The 14216-nt window shown below is 51.4% G+C and overlaps 1 protein-coding gene across 2 annotated transcripts; it reads right to left on the reverse strand.

The window, feature by feature from the left end:
* Positions 1-49: 49 nt before the first annotated feature.
* On the reverse strand, positions 50-14138 carry Odad3 (outer dynein arm docking complex subunit 3). 2 transcript variants are annotated; one of them, XM_036193489.1, is made up of 13 exons: positions 13647-14138; positions 8659-8780; positions 8506-8583; positions 4853-5023; positions 4667-4768; positions 4452-4577; positions 3708-3830; positions 3108-3260; positions 2040-2200; positions 1798-1954; positions 999-1154; positions 552-636; positions 50-407 (listed from the first exon to the last, which is right to left on the reverse strand). In XM_036193489.1, the coding sequence occupies exons 1-13, from the start codon at positions 13876-13878 to the stop codon at positions 289-291; spliced, it is 1785 nt and encodes a 594-aa protein (XP_036049382.1). In that variant the 5' UTR covers positions 13879-14138; the 3' UTR covers positions 50-288. The 2 variants fall into 2 exon arrangements, with proteins under 2 accessions (XP_036049382.1, XP_036049381.1); XM_036193488.1 differs by having other exon boundaries at positions 3108-3263.
* Between the last annotated feature and the right edge of the window lie 78 nt (positions 14139-14216).

Below are 14216 nucleotides of genomic sequence, written 5' to 3' on the forward strand. Positions count from 1 at the left end.
TCAGCCATTTGGGGGCGGTGCAGGGTCAAGAAGAGGTGAATACCCAGGGGGTTGGTCAGTGACCTTTATTGCGCGATTCTGAGGCGGGCTCTAACCCGACTTGAGAGATTTACTGTGGGAACTTATGGCTCGGCCTTTGCTCTCCTCCGGGCGCTGCTGGCCAGCGGTGCTCCCTGCTCGAGCCTCCTTCAGCCCTTGAAGGAGCCTCACGGGCTCCTCCCACGCGGTAAGTGGGCCCAGAGGGTCGGAGGGCTCCCTGGAGGCGTCCGATGGGACGTGACTGCGAGTCTAGGACCTGCGCGACCTACTGCGCTTCTTGCTGCGGGCTTCGATTAACTTCTGGGAACGGAGCTTGAAGGCAGTGCGGGTCACCACATCACGGTCGTCCTCCTCACTCTCCTCTTCGTCTGCACAGAGGCATGATGCGTGGGGAGGGTAAGAGATCGTTTCTGCTCCCCTTCCCAGACTTTACCACACCATGCTCCTCCCCTTGGCCTTGACCTAAGGCCACCTCGTGCCCTCTCATCCATCCCCCTTTGGCGCGCACTGACCAAAGAACTTGTCCTTGGGGGTGGAGACCGGCAGGGCGATGCGGGTATTGTAAAGGGGCAGTCTTCCTTCTAACGTGCTCAGGAACTACAAGAGGCAGGAGAGAGGTGTGGGGACCGCAGTGAAGCTCTGCTCCTCCCGCCTACCTCAAGATAACGCCCGAATTCTAGGTGAGATCACTGCCCACTCTGCTGCCCTCTCTTTCCCAGCAGGCCTACACTGTCACTCCAGCCTACTGCCCGGTCTCTGAGGCCCTGCCCATAGGCCTCTCCAGAGTCATCCATGCCAGGTTCTCCAGTCCTGCCATCTGGCGTCCACCCGGTCCCCACCTCTCTCTTTTTTTTTTTTTTTAAATATGAAGCTCCCCCTCAGTCCCCACTTGTTCAGCCTGCCCTCTGGTGTTCCACCCTTCCCCTAGCCTTGATCCCTGCCGGCAGCTGTTGGTGCACCTCGCGCTCTGTGATGTGTCGCAGCATCTCTGGCACGTCGTGGCTCTCTAGCTGCCCCTGCAGTTTCAGCAGTTTTTCCTCAAAAACGATCAGCAGATTGGACACGTAGTCCTCTGCATCCGGGTCTAACTTCTTTCCTGCCAAAAGGCTATCATCCTGCAGTGGGGACCGGCCAAGTGAGCTGAGAGATGCAGGGTCCCTGGGAAGGGACAGGCTTCACCCACGAGTGGGGCTTTTCCCAGGGAGGGGAGAGCTTTGAGATAGGGTCCACCCACAGGCGGGTCCTCTAAAATAAAAGCCTTGCCTTGAAGGCGGAGCCTTTGGACTTGAGCTTTACAAAGGATAGAGGTCTTTGAGATTAATAACACGAACTAGGCCATTGTGAGGATGGCTTTCTACAGAAATGGCGCTCTTGCAGAGAGGGTGGGACTTTCTTCGCCAGGGGCTGCACCACCGCTGGAGCGCTGCTTAAGTTTCGGGTTGTCGGGGATGGTTGGTTTTACGCATGGAGTCAGTTTGAGGCTATGGAAAGAGGACTTCCCAAGGAATGTGGGACCGGACAGTGATATGTGGCGTGGAATTTTCTTCCTTAAACGGAGCCACGCGTTCTGGGAAGGAGACAGGGCTGGGATCCTATGACTTGTGAGGCACCTTTACTCCAACTGCTCCGGAGCTCTGGGCGGGCGAGGGCAGGGCTTGCCAGGACCGGGTGGGGCTTTCGGCGGTGGAACCTCCCAGGGATGGTGGCCATTAGGGGTGGAGCATCACTAGGGTAGACCTTTACCAGGGCGGGGCCTACCACTGTCACATGACTCAGTTTGTTGGTCAGATGCTCCAAGCAGTCCTTGGCCAACTCCAAAGTTCGCAAGGTGCGATCCAGTTGTTCCTGGGTGTTGTTGCGCCGCTGCTCCTCCGTCTTGAGTGTCTCCTGCATCTTGTCGCGATGCCTCTGCTGGCTGCCGGGAGCCGGGAGGTTCAGTAGCCACAGGCGGCTGACTCGAGCGCCCCCCAGGCCTCCCTCAGCCACTGACTGAGCCTCACCTAACCAGTGTGGCGTCCCCTGAGTACTTGAGGTTCTCCAGCTCGCTCTGGAGCCGCTCCCTCTCCTCCTTCAACTTCACCAACGTCTGCTCGTTGTCCTTCTTGAGATTCTCCAACTGCGTAAAGGTCTCGTCCTGCGCCAGGAACCTTCGCACCACCGCCTGCGGGCCACCCATCCCTGGTCAGAGCCTGGGTCAAGGGAGACTCGAGGGCAGTCTGACTGCCAGCGTCACACAGCCGAGTGTGAGGACCGTGCTGGTCAGTCTCCTGGCCGTTTCAAGGCTGTACTTTCCCCTACGTCTTTTCCTGCTTACATTTGAGTCAGCTAAAATCAGCATGCGGGAGGCAGCCGAGTGGTGAACACAACCGCTTTCAAAACCACTGTGCCAGCAAGTTCTGACTGGGTATCTGGCCCAATAGCACAAAGACACTTGCCTCTGGGGTGCAGCACCCATGTGGATTTCAGACTTGGAAGAGTCTGCTCTCACTGTCCACTACACAGGGCCCGGGGATGGAACTCAAGTTGTCAGGCTTGGGAGCGATCATCTTTACCCACTAAGCCATCTCACCAGCTTGGGGCCCTGAAGGGGGGCCTCGAACTGGTAAATGGCTCTACAGCTGACCTCACAGGTCAGAGCCAGGATAGCCTGGGGATTAACCCCTTTTGAGGAGTAGCTGGGTGCAGAGAACCCAAACTGGAGAAACTAATTGGGGGGGGGCAGCAGCGGTCAGTGTTCTAAAGCAGGATCAGGCACTGGAGGGAGACACACAGGGTCTGGGAAGACAGCATGGCTTCTAACAAGTGACTCACAGAGCAGGGCCCGGATTCCACCGTTAGGGGCGGTACTGGGCAGTCTACTGTATCCTAGATCATTCCACACAGTGATGATCTGAGAAACAGAACCTGACAGATAAAACTCCCAGAACTGACATGCAAAGCAGTCAGCAGAAGGGAAGGAAGTGAGGGCTGATGTGGACAGCTCTGCCCGAGGTGGAGCAGGGCAGGAGAGGACACCTTTAAGGGAAGAGGAACCTTTTCTGGCTCAGGTGCTGGCCGGAGGCACTCACATGTGATTCCGCCACTCCGGTGGCGTCCTTGACCTTGCCGAACATCACTTCCATCTGGTACATGCTCCAGCGCTGCTTCAGCTCCTCCTCCTTGTGCCGCTGGTAGTCCTGGATGGTGTCTTCTGACTGCAGCAGTATGTGCTCTCGCTGCGTCTGCTTGAGGGTGAGGGACAGACAGTCAAGGCTACCATCAAAGTCAGCTCCAGATAAGGGCTTAGGGCAGAGGCTAGGAGAGGGTCCGGTTTGGCTTAAATTGTGGGGAACAGGGCAGAGTCTTGGAACTAAGTACGGTTATCCCGGCAGAAGTAAGAAAGGGGGCCTCTGTACCAGGGCAAGGAGGCGGGGTCATAGAAGGAGGAGCCTCCAGAAAGGGGTGGGCTAGAGCCCCAGGCAGATTTAGAACACAGGGGGCTAGGTTAAATGGGGAAGGATGAATCAGACAGGAAAGGAGGCTGAGGTGAGATTGTGCGCATCAGGAAGGGGCGGGGTTAGGACGAATGTGAGGGTAGGGAAGGCTCTAGGTCGGGATGTGGGTGCAAAGCAGAGGCTTGAGACCCGCCGGGTTTGGGCTGTGAAGCCCGCACCCTAAGGTGTGCGCACCTTGCGCTCCATGCGCTCGGTCTGAAGCCTCTTCTCTTCCACCCGCTTCTTGCAGTCGGTTATGTAGTGTTCGCGCTTCTTACGGTCTCGGATGGCGGTCTCCTCCAGATACTGCAGCTGGTTCTGGAGGGAGGGCAGAGGGCATCAGGCATCTATCCATGGGTAGAAGTGGAGCAACGGACCCCAGGCGACACAGCAGCAGTCCCGATTGCTGGGAAAGACTTACAGACAACTCAATTCTGACTAGAATCCCCTGAGCCTTTGAATTGAAACACTCCCTCCTAGAGGAAGAGGGAGGCTCAAGACTCAGGAAGTGCATGAAACTTACAAGGCTTAAGAAACAAGATTCACAAGGCCTCCCCCCAGGTCTCAATGGCTGGGTGAGGAGACTTATGAGTGGAACTCTGGAGACGGACGCAGCTTGCACATCAGTAACCCCTCACCCATGCTCTGTAAGGAAGCCCAATAAACTTATTTTTCTCCAAGCTGGACTTTGGAGGATGTTCTGTTGTTGTTGTTGTTGTTTAACTGTGTAGCCCTGACTGTCCTGGAACTCTCTATGTAGACCAGGCTGGCCTGGAACTCACAGAGATCCTCCTGCCTCTGCCTCCGAGCACTGGTATTTAAGGCATGCATCAATGCACCTGGCTGTGGTTAGTACTGCCTCCCCTGGAAAAGCCATATAACAATGGCAGCTGTGCAGGACCCCTGCCCCTACTCCGCCCCGGGGCCGGCAGACGGTACCTTGGCGAGGTCCCGGGCGTTCAGCGCCTCTTGATTCACCACCTTCAGCTCCACCACCTCATGCTTGGTCTTTACCACCTCAGCCTCCATGAAGTCCAGCCTGTTCTCCAAGTTGAGACTTTCCTCCTGGCACGTGGAGAGAGGGAAAGCTTGTGACTGCTGCCCCTGGCCAGGTCTGCCCTCCTCACCTACCTCTCTCTCCCCAGCATCCCTACCTGGAGGTAAGACTTGAGCTGCAGGTACACGTTGGTAATGTGCTCTGCCTCCTCCGCCTTCATCCTGGCCTTCTCCAGCCGGTTCTCCAGATTGCGCATGGTCTAGGAGGACAGCAGGCTGGGCTGGGGTCCCTCCCCACCACGCACGCCTCCCCCCAGACCCCTGCAGCCCTCAGCGAGCCCCACCTTGGCCGCCTCTGTGTTGCTGTCCTGTGCCTCTGCCATCTCCAGCTGGCGCAGGCTGTGCTGCAGCCGCAGCTCCTCCAGCTGCTTCTGCCGCAGTGTCACCTGGTGTCGCAAGGCATTCAGCTGGTTCACCTTCTCCCTCAGCTGGTGCTCCAGGTACTCCAGGGCCTGCTGCAGGGGAGGCCAGAGAGCAGAACCTCAGCTTGCCCACACCAGACCCTTGAGTCCTGGTTCTCTCTGGTCTCCTTGACAGCCATTTTTTTTTTTCTGTCCATGTGTGTGTGCATGTGCACATAGGAGGATTTGGGCCTTGCACAGCTGGACAGTGGCTATACCTGTGAGCTATAGTCCCAGGTCTCTTTTACATTTATTATTTTATTTTATTTTTGGTTTTTCGAGACAAGGTTTCTCTGTGTAGCTGTGTAGCTTTGGATCCTGTCGTGGAACTCGCTTTGTAGACCAGGCTGGCCTCGAACTCACAGAGATCCGCCTGCCTCTGCCTCCCAAGTGCTGGGATTAAAGGCGTGCACCACCACCAGGTTCCTTTTTTTTTTTTTTTAAAGACATGGATGGTTTTATGTAGTCTGAGCTGGCTTCAAATTCTGTATCCAGCCAGAGACAAACTTGGACTTCTGGTCCTTCTGCCTCCACCTCCCAAATGTTAGGATCATGTTGGTGTACCATTGCACCCCATTTAATGAGGCCCTGGGGATTAACTAGGGCTTTGGCTTCATGTATGCTAGGGAAGCAGTCTGCCTGCTGAGCTGCACCTTCAGCTTCTCCGTGTGTGTGTGTGTGTGTGTGTGTGTGTGTGTGCGCGCGCGCGCGCACGCACCCAGGTAAACAGAGGCCAGAGATCAATGTCTAGTATCTTTTTCTACTGTTTTCCAACTTTCTGATTGAGACATGGTCTCTCACTGAACTTAAAGCTAGCTGCTCATAGACTTCAGAGCTTGGAGGATCGTCTTCTCTTCAGTTCTCAGTGCTGGGATAGCAGGTGCTCACAACCACACATGGCCCTCCATTGTTTTTATTTCCTTTTCTATGTGTGGAGGTGCACATGTCCAGGTCAGAAGACAACTTGTTGGAGGTAATTGGTTCTTCCCTTATACCATTTGGGCTCAGAGATCAAACTCAGTTCACCGGGCTTGGCAATAAGCACTTTGGCATGTTGGACCATCTTGACAGTCCACATTCCGATTTTTATATGGGGTCTGGGACTAGGCCTTATGCCAACACAGCAAGCTTACCACCGTCTGAGCCACCTTCCCAGCTGCCTAGTTCATCTCCTGTCACAGTTTCACATTTTAAAATGTTATTTCATTTTTAAGTGTAGTGGTGTGTTGTTGCATGTGTATCTGGGCATCATTTGTGTCTGATGCCCTAGGAGGCCAGAAGAGAGCATCGGATCCCTTGTAGCTGGACTTACAGACAGTTGTGAGCAGCATGTGGGTTCTGGGAATTGCACCCAGGTGTTCTGTGCTCTAAACCACTGCTTCAACCTCCAGTGCCTAGAGTTTTAAAGATTTAAGGATCTTTTTCCTTCCCCCACCCAACTGTAAAGCTGAGCACACAGCAGCACTGGGGCTGACATGTAGTCAGCTGAGTGACCCCACAGAGCCTCACATGAGAGGATGAGGAAGGGATCACTAAAGAGAAGAGCCCTGTGGCCTCAGACAGGGGCAAGACCCAAAATGGCACAGGAGAGGAGCTGCTCCATGAAAGACAGGTTCGTGGCATCACCAATAATCAAGCTGCCAAACACTATTCCAATGCCAGACTCTGCTCTGGCCACACCAACTGTGGTGGCCTCAAAATCAATAAACTTGGCTGCTGTGAGAGTGTCCAGGGAGACAACACTAGACTGTCTCTCTGGCCATCTAGAAAGGGGAGCAGCTGCAGGAAGCTGTCCAGTGGGTAGGAGGCTGTCCAGTGGGAAGGAAGCTGTCCAGTAGGAAGGAAGCTGTCCAGTGGGAGGAAGCTGTCCAGTGGGGAGGAAGCTGTCCAGTGGGAGGAAGCTGTCCAGTGGGAAGGAAGGCTGTCCAGTGGGAGGAAACTGTCCAGTGGGAGGAAGGCTATCCAGGGGGAGGAAGCTGTCCAGTGGGAAGGAAGCTGTCCAGTGGGAGGAGGCTGTCCAGTGGGAGAAAGCTGTCCAGTGGGAGGAAGGCTGTCCAGTGGGAGGAAGCTGTCCAGTGGGAAGGAAGGCTGTCCAGTGGGAGGAAGCTGTCCAGTGGGAAGGAAGCTGTCCAGTGGGAGGAAGCTGTCCAGTGGGAGGAGGCTGTCCAGTGGGAGGAAGCTGTCCAGTGGGAAGGAAGCTGTCCAGTGGGAGGAAGCTGTCCAGTAGGAGGCAAGATACAAGCCCAATCAGGACCCCCCCCCTCATATAAGGGCTAATCAGAACGGGAGAAACAAGCAGTGTCTTGTTATTTCACATCTTTTTTAGTCTCCCAGTTTTAGCCCTTGGTCTCAGCACCCAGCTTCTCTGCCCCTCTTTTGCTTTCTTTCTTTTTTCCCCACCCTGAGGCAGGGTTTCTCTGTGTGACAGTCCTGATTGTCCTGGAACTTGCTCTGTAGACCAGGCTGGCCTGGAACTTAGAGATCCATCTGCCTCTGCCTCCAGAGTGCTGGGATTAAAGATGGTGCCACCAGTCCTTCTTATTTATTTATTTATTTATTTATTTATTTTGGTTTTTCAAGACAGGGTTTCTCTGTGTAGCTTTGCGCCTTTCCTGGAACTCACTTGGTAGCCCAGGCTGGCCTCAAACTCACAGAGATCTGCCTGGCTCTTCCTCCTAAGTGCTGGGATTAAAGGCGTGCACCACCAACACCCGGCCCTCCTTCCTTTTTAAAGATATATTTCATATTTAATTATGTGTATGAATGTGGGTATGTGCAAATGTGTGCAGTGCCCTCATAGGCAAAGACATGAGATTAGGTACCAGAGTTACAGCCAGTTGTGAGCAGCCTCAAATGGGTGCTTGAAATCCAGCTTGGCTCCTCTGCAAGAGCAGTATGCTCTATTAACTACCGAGCCCTCTCTCCAGAAACCTACTGCCACAACCCAGGGTTTCAGGTCTCACTATGCAGCCCAGGCTGGCCTTGAACTCTTGCTCCTCCTTCCTCAGCCTCTCTGTGCTCAGAATGGAGGCATGCACCCCTAAACTCAACACCTGTCAGTCTTCCACCAGGACACACCTTCTTGAAAGGGCTCACTTTGCTTTATCATCAAATGCCACCAACAGTAACACTGGGTCAAAAAAAAATTAAAATTAGAAAGGAAGGAAGGAAGAAAGAAAGAAAGGAAGAAAGAAAGAAAGAAAAGAAAAGAAAAACATTGAGTCCAACACAAAGTCAGTGTGTCATAAACATTTCACTGATAGACCGGCAAGATGGCTCCATTGGTAAAGGTACTGAGTGCTATGCCTGGTGGTCTGAGTCCCTCACTGAAACCCACATGGTACGAGAGAACCAACTCCCAAGAGTTGCTGTCTGGCCTCCATACACGTGCTGAGGCACCGAGACTGCATATATACAAAAAGAAGTGTTCATTTTTTTCCATTGAGTGAATAAATGATCAGCAGCTGGTTTGGAGAAAGCCTGGAGACAGGAAGTTGGTGTGGAGGAAATGAAGGGGGATGGAGATGGGGGCTAACCTCACAAGTCCTGTTCTTCAGGTACGGCTTCTCTGATTTCCATTCCTGAATGATTGCCTGGACCACTTTAGAATCTCCCTGGCAAGGAGAGGAGCCCAGTCATTTCCTCAGGTCCCTTGTTTCCCCCCAAGCCTTCCACTCACCCACCCTCACCTGAAGCATGTCTTTTAGCTGCATGCGGAGAGCCTTGGTCTCCTCCTGGAGCTGGTTGATGGTGTCTTGGTTCTTCTTCATGTTCCATTGGGAGCTCTCATAAAAGGCCTTCCGGTCACCCTCTGGGGCAGACAGGGGCCATTGTCACTGGGTAGGTGAATGGCACTTCCCAGAGAAGAGACCTATTTGGTGGTGGTGGTGGGGTTTTGTTTGTTTTGTTTTTGTTTTGAGATAGGGTTCCTTGTAGCCCAGGCTGGCCACAAACTCATCATAAAGCCAAGGCTGGCCTTGATTTCTTGCTTCTCTTCCCTCCTTCTCCCAAGTGCTGGGATTGCAGATGTGGAGTCCCATCCCACTCAGGCTGTGCAGAACAGGGTCAGAACATGCCAGGCAAGTACCCTCCCAGCTTAGCTACAGCCCCATACCTCCTTTACTTAAGAAGAGGGAGAAGTGCACATTCTTGTGTGAGTATGCCCACACATGTATGTGGGCAGGCTCATGCGTCCATGCGCTTGGAAGCCAGAAAGACATCGGGTGTCTCCCTATCACCCTTGGCGCATTCTTTTCTCTTTTTAAATGATTTTATTTTGGAGGCTGGAGAGAGATGGCTCAGCAGGTTAAGATCCAGTACTCTTCTTGCAGAGGACCCACATGGTAGCTCATAACTGCCTGTACTCCAGTTCCAGGGGGTCAGAATTCCTCTTCTGGTCTCCCTGGACACCTGCACTTGTGTGTACATCTCCCCCCCCCAGACAAATACATATTCATTATTAAAAATAAATTCTTAGCCGGGCAGTGGTGGCGCACGTCTTTAATCACAGTACTCTGGAGGCAGAGGCAGGAGGATCTCTGTGAGATCGAGGCCAGCCTGGTCTACAGAGCGAGATCCAGGAAAGGCACAAAGCTATACAGAGAAACCCAGTCTCGAAAAAACAAAAAAACAACAACAAAAAAATTCTTAAAAATTTTTAAGTGTGTGTGCGTGCATATGTGTGCATTGTCTGCAGAGGCCAGAAGATGGCATTAGGTCCCCTAGAGCTGGTGGAACTAGAGGTGGTGGGGAGCTGCTGGAATGGGTGCTGGGAACTGAACTTGTGTCCTCTGCAAGAGCATTATGTAGACTTAACTGCCGAGGCACCTCTCTAGTCCTCTACTCATTCCTCTTGGAGGCAGAGTCTCTTACAGGATCAGCTTTTTATGTGGGTCCTAGAGTTGAAGCTCTGGACTTGAGATTTTTTTTTTTTTTTTTTTTTAGCTGAGGATCGAACCCAGGGCCTTGCACTTGCTAGGCAAGTGCTCTACCACTGAGCTAAATCCCCAACCCTGGTCTTGAGAATTCTGAAGCAAGCACTTTCAACTTCTCAGTCATCTCTCACCATCATCACCCTTTAGTCTTGCTTTTCTCAAAGAAAGTCTCTTATAGCCCAGGCTGCTTTGGAACTCACTATGTAGCCAAGGGTGGCCTTGAACTCCTGATCTTCCTAGCCCCAAGTTTTGAGATGATAGGTGTGTCCCATCATTCCTGGCACTCAAGACCTTTTGCAAACAATTTTTTGTTTGATCTCTTTAAATAGGGTCTTAGTATGTAGCTCAGGCTAGCCTGGTGTGCACCATCAAGCCCAGTCAACAGTATTATGGTGGCTGGTGGTGGAGAGAGGACATATAACTGGTGCAGGGGATCGATTCTAATGCCCTAAGGTACAGTAGAGTAGTAATAGTATAAAACTTCTCATGTGTTGCCAAATACCTATACAAAGGATTGTATGCCCTTCACAGTAACATCAAGCAATGTCTGATGATGCAAATGCCAAATAACATAATCTAGTTATGATACAATCTACGAAGATAACACCCTGTATCCCATCAACATGTATAAGTATTCCATATCGGTCAAAATCATATGAACTAAATAGGTATGGTGGTGCCCTTGGGAGGCAGAGTTCTGTGAGTTACAGGCTAGCCAGGGTGAGATCCTGTTTCCAAAAAACAAAACAAGGGGTTGAGGATTTAGCTCAGTGGTAGAGCACTTGCCTAGCAAGCACAAGGCCCTGGGTTCGATCCTCAGCTCCAAACCAAACCAAACCAAAACAAAAACAAAGCTGGAAGGTGGTGGCGCACGCCTTTAATCCCAGCACTCGGGAGGCAGAGGCAGGTGGATCTCTGTGAGTTCGAGGCCAGCCTGGTCTACAGAGCGAGTTCTAGGACAGCCAGAGCTGTTACACAGAGAAACCCTGTCTTGAAACAAACAAGCAAACAACTCAACCAAACCAAAAGCCAAACCAGAGGCTGGAGATTTGGCCCACCCGTGGTTAAAAGGACAGCCCTACCAGGGTTTGACTCCAGCTCCCACGAGGCAGCCCCCAATAGTCTGTAACTTCAGTTCCAGGGGACCTGATGCCCTCTTCAGACCTCCAAAGGCACCAGGCACACACATTTGGCTATGGCTGTAGCTCATGCCTAGCCTAGCTTTATGAGGCACTGGGTCTGATCTCAAGCAGAACAAATAAATGAATAAACCAACCAGTGTGGTGGCACACTGCTTTAATCTCAACACTCAGGAGACCTCGGCAGGCCGACTTCTGAATTCAAGGCCAGCCAAGTCTACACTGCAAGTTCCCAGGTAGCTAAGGCTACACTGAGAGACCTTGTCTTGAACCAAACCAACCAACCAACAAAACCAACCAAACCAAACAACCAACCAACAACAACAACAACAACAACAACAAAATTTCTCTCCAACCCATAAATTTCTTTTATTATGGATGATAGTATCAATCCCTAGCACCCAAAAAACAGGTGGTGTGCTGGTGCTTTACTCTCTTAGCATGAGGAAGGCAGAGGCAGGAGGATCAGAAAGTCAAGGTCCCAGGGAACAAACTCAGGTTGTCAGGCTTTGAAGCAAGCATCCTTATCTGTTGAGACATCTTGCTGACCTACATTTCCTTGGTCTTTCTTCTCTCTCTCTCTCTCTCTCTCTCTCTCTCTCTCTCTCTCTTTAAGCAGGGTCTTACTCTGTAGCCCAGGTTAGCTTTTAGCTCACTAGATACCCCATAATATCCTCAAAATCATGACAGTCATCTAGCCTCAGCCTTCCAAGTGCTGCAGTTTAGAGGTGCATGCTACCACACCTGGCATATGTTACAATATTTTTGAACTAAAAGCACATTAAGCTCAGTGAGGCTCAGTTAAGTGCCACAGTGCTTGTCTAGCACATATAGGGCCTAAGTTCGAGTCCCAGCCCTGGCTGGGTTTGGACTTGCTGCATACTCAAGGTTGACCTTGCACTCCTAATCTTCCTGCCTCCCAAATTCTAGGATTACAGATGTTTGCTACCTTATCTGGCTTTGAATACACACACACACACACACACACACACACACACACATCACACATGCTGGCCCGGAACTCCATATGTAGACCAGACTGAACTCAAATGCACAGATCTACCTGCCTCTGTCTTGGGATTAAAGTCATGCACCACTACACCCAGCCTGTAAGATTAACTCATTTTTTGGCTGGGGGTGGGGTGGGGGGGGTTTGAGATAGGGTTTCTCTGTGTAGCCCTGGCTATCCTGGATCTCACTTTGTAGACCAGGCTGGCCTTCAACTCATAGAGATCTATCTGCCTCTGTCTCCAGAACACCAGGATTAAAGGTGTGCGACACCACAGCCCAGTTTAAGATTACATCTTAACAATAAAAGTAACAATATACAAGGGTTTTCCAAATGCTGGCATAATCAATATTTGGTCTTGATAGTTATTTGCTGTGGGGCTGTATTAGGCCTTATAACATGTAAAGCCTCCTTTTGGCCTCTGCTTAAAAAACAAAAAACAAAAAACAAAAAACAAGTAGTAGTCCCCCATACTCAAATATATGACAGCCAAAAAAGTCTGCAGACTTTGCTCAGTGGTCTCTGGGAAGGGCAGAATTATTTCCCTGGATGGAAGCCACTAGTTTTCACTTTCTACTTTGTAACAATGTGCACGATTTTGAGCATCTTATGGGTTTCAAGTACTACATTATGAGGTTACTATGCCCATTTTGTAGATGGAAAAACGGGATATGATTAGATAGTTCTCCAAGAGCTAACAAGTACTATGCAGAGCTAAGATTCAAACTCAAGAGAAACAAACTTCCCCGGGGCTGGAGATACAACTCAGTAAAGTGCTTGAATAGCGTGCATGAAGCCCTGGGTCCCAGCCTCAGCACCTCATAATCCAGGCATGGTGGCACAAGCCTATAACTCAAGAAGTGGAGTTAGGTATCTTAGAGTTCAAGTCAGCCTGGGCCACATGAGACCAACTCTCAAAAATAATAAATGAATGAATGAATAAATAGATAGGTAGATAGATAAATAAATAAATGAATAAATAAATATTGGGCTAGAGAAGCTGGGCATAGTGGCACAAACCTTAAATCCCAACCATCAAAGTCAGAGGTAGGCAGATTTCTAAGTTCAAGGCCAGCCTGGTCTACAGAGCAAGTTTCAGGACAGCCAGGAATACATAGAGTAACCCAGTTTCAAAATAACCAAAAACCAATAAAATAAAATTTCACTGGATAGACGGCTCAGTGGTTAAGAGCATTTGCTGGTCCTGCAGAGGGCCTAAGGTCAGTCTCCAGCTCCCACACTGGTCAGCTTTTAACACCCGTAAGTACAGCTACAAGAGACCCACTGCAGTCTCCTGGTTTCTGAGAGTACTTTACTCGGTCCTCAGACATTCAAAACGAAATAATAAATAAATAAAGTTAAATAAGAAAAATGAAGTCTAGAATCTGTGCTTTTCACCCACACACATGCACATCGGAAGAGGTAAAATTCCCATGAAATGTGAGAGAAGGGTAAGAAGCATGAACACGTTTGAGGGTTGCATCTACACGTCAGTCACCTAGGTTCGCGCTGGTAAAACACCTGCCACATGGTGCCTACTCAGAAGGCCGGGTGGACGGACACTCTTGATCCGTGATTCTACTGTGCCATCTTACCTAACAGCTGGATTTTCCTCTGTAACTCGAGCACCTGTGCGTGCACAGAAGACTTCACCGAATGGTAGGAGGTTCCCGCCTTGAGACGTTGTGCAGGCCAGGCCTGTGCCCGGCCCAAAGCCTTGCCTCTGTGGCCCTGAACCTTACTGCCCTTGCCTTTGGAAGAGGGCGCTGAAACTTGCTCCTGGCTAGTCACGACAGTGGCGGCTGCCCAGCACAGGGGAGATGTCATGGTGATTGGGTTGAGGTCAGGAAGCCTCTAAAGAGTTGGCCTCTTCAGTTCAGTTCCTCAACACTGGTTCCCTGAGCTCTGGGAATGCACTTTTGCTAACTGCTTGGCTGGGGGGTCTCTTAGCATCTCCCGGTTGCTAGGCAACCTCCTCCCCCCGCCCGCGTTCCCAAGGAAACCAGTCGCGTTACACTCCACGGCTCTCACTGGCTAGTGCGGCTCAGAGGGGCGGTCCCGCAAGGAGGCTCAGCGCGAGCGGCGCGGTGGTTTGGCGAAGGGCTGGCACGTCAGCGGTCACGTGCTCACTGGAGCCCCTCCCACACCCCCTTCTCCCTGCGTGT

The sequence above is a fragment of the Onychomys torridus genome, chromosome 7 (assembly GCF_903995425.1).
Source record: "Onychomys torridus chromosome 7, mOncTor1.1, whole genome shotgun sequence".
NCBI lineage: Eukaryota > Metazoa > Chordata > Mammalia > Rodentia > Cricetidae > Onychomys > Onychomys torridus.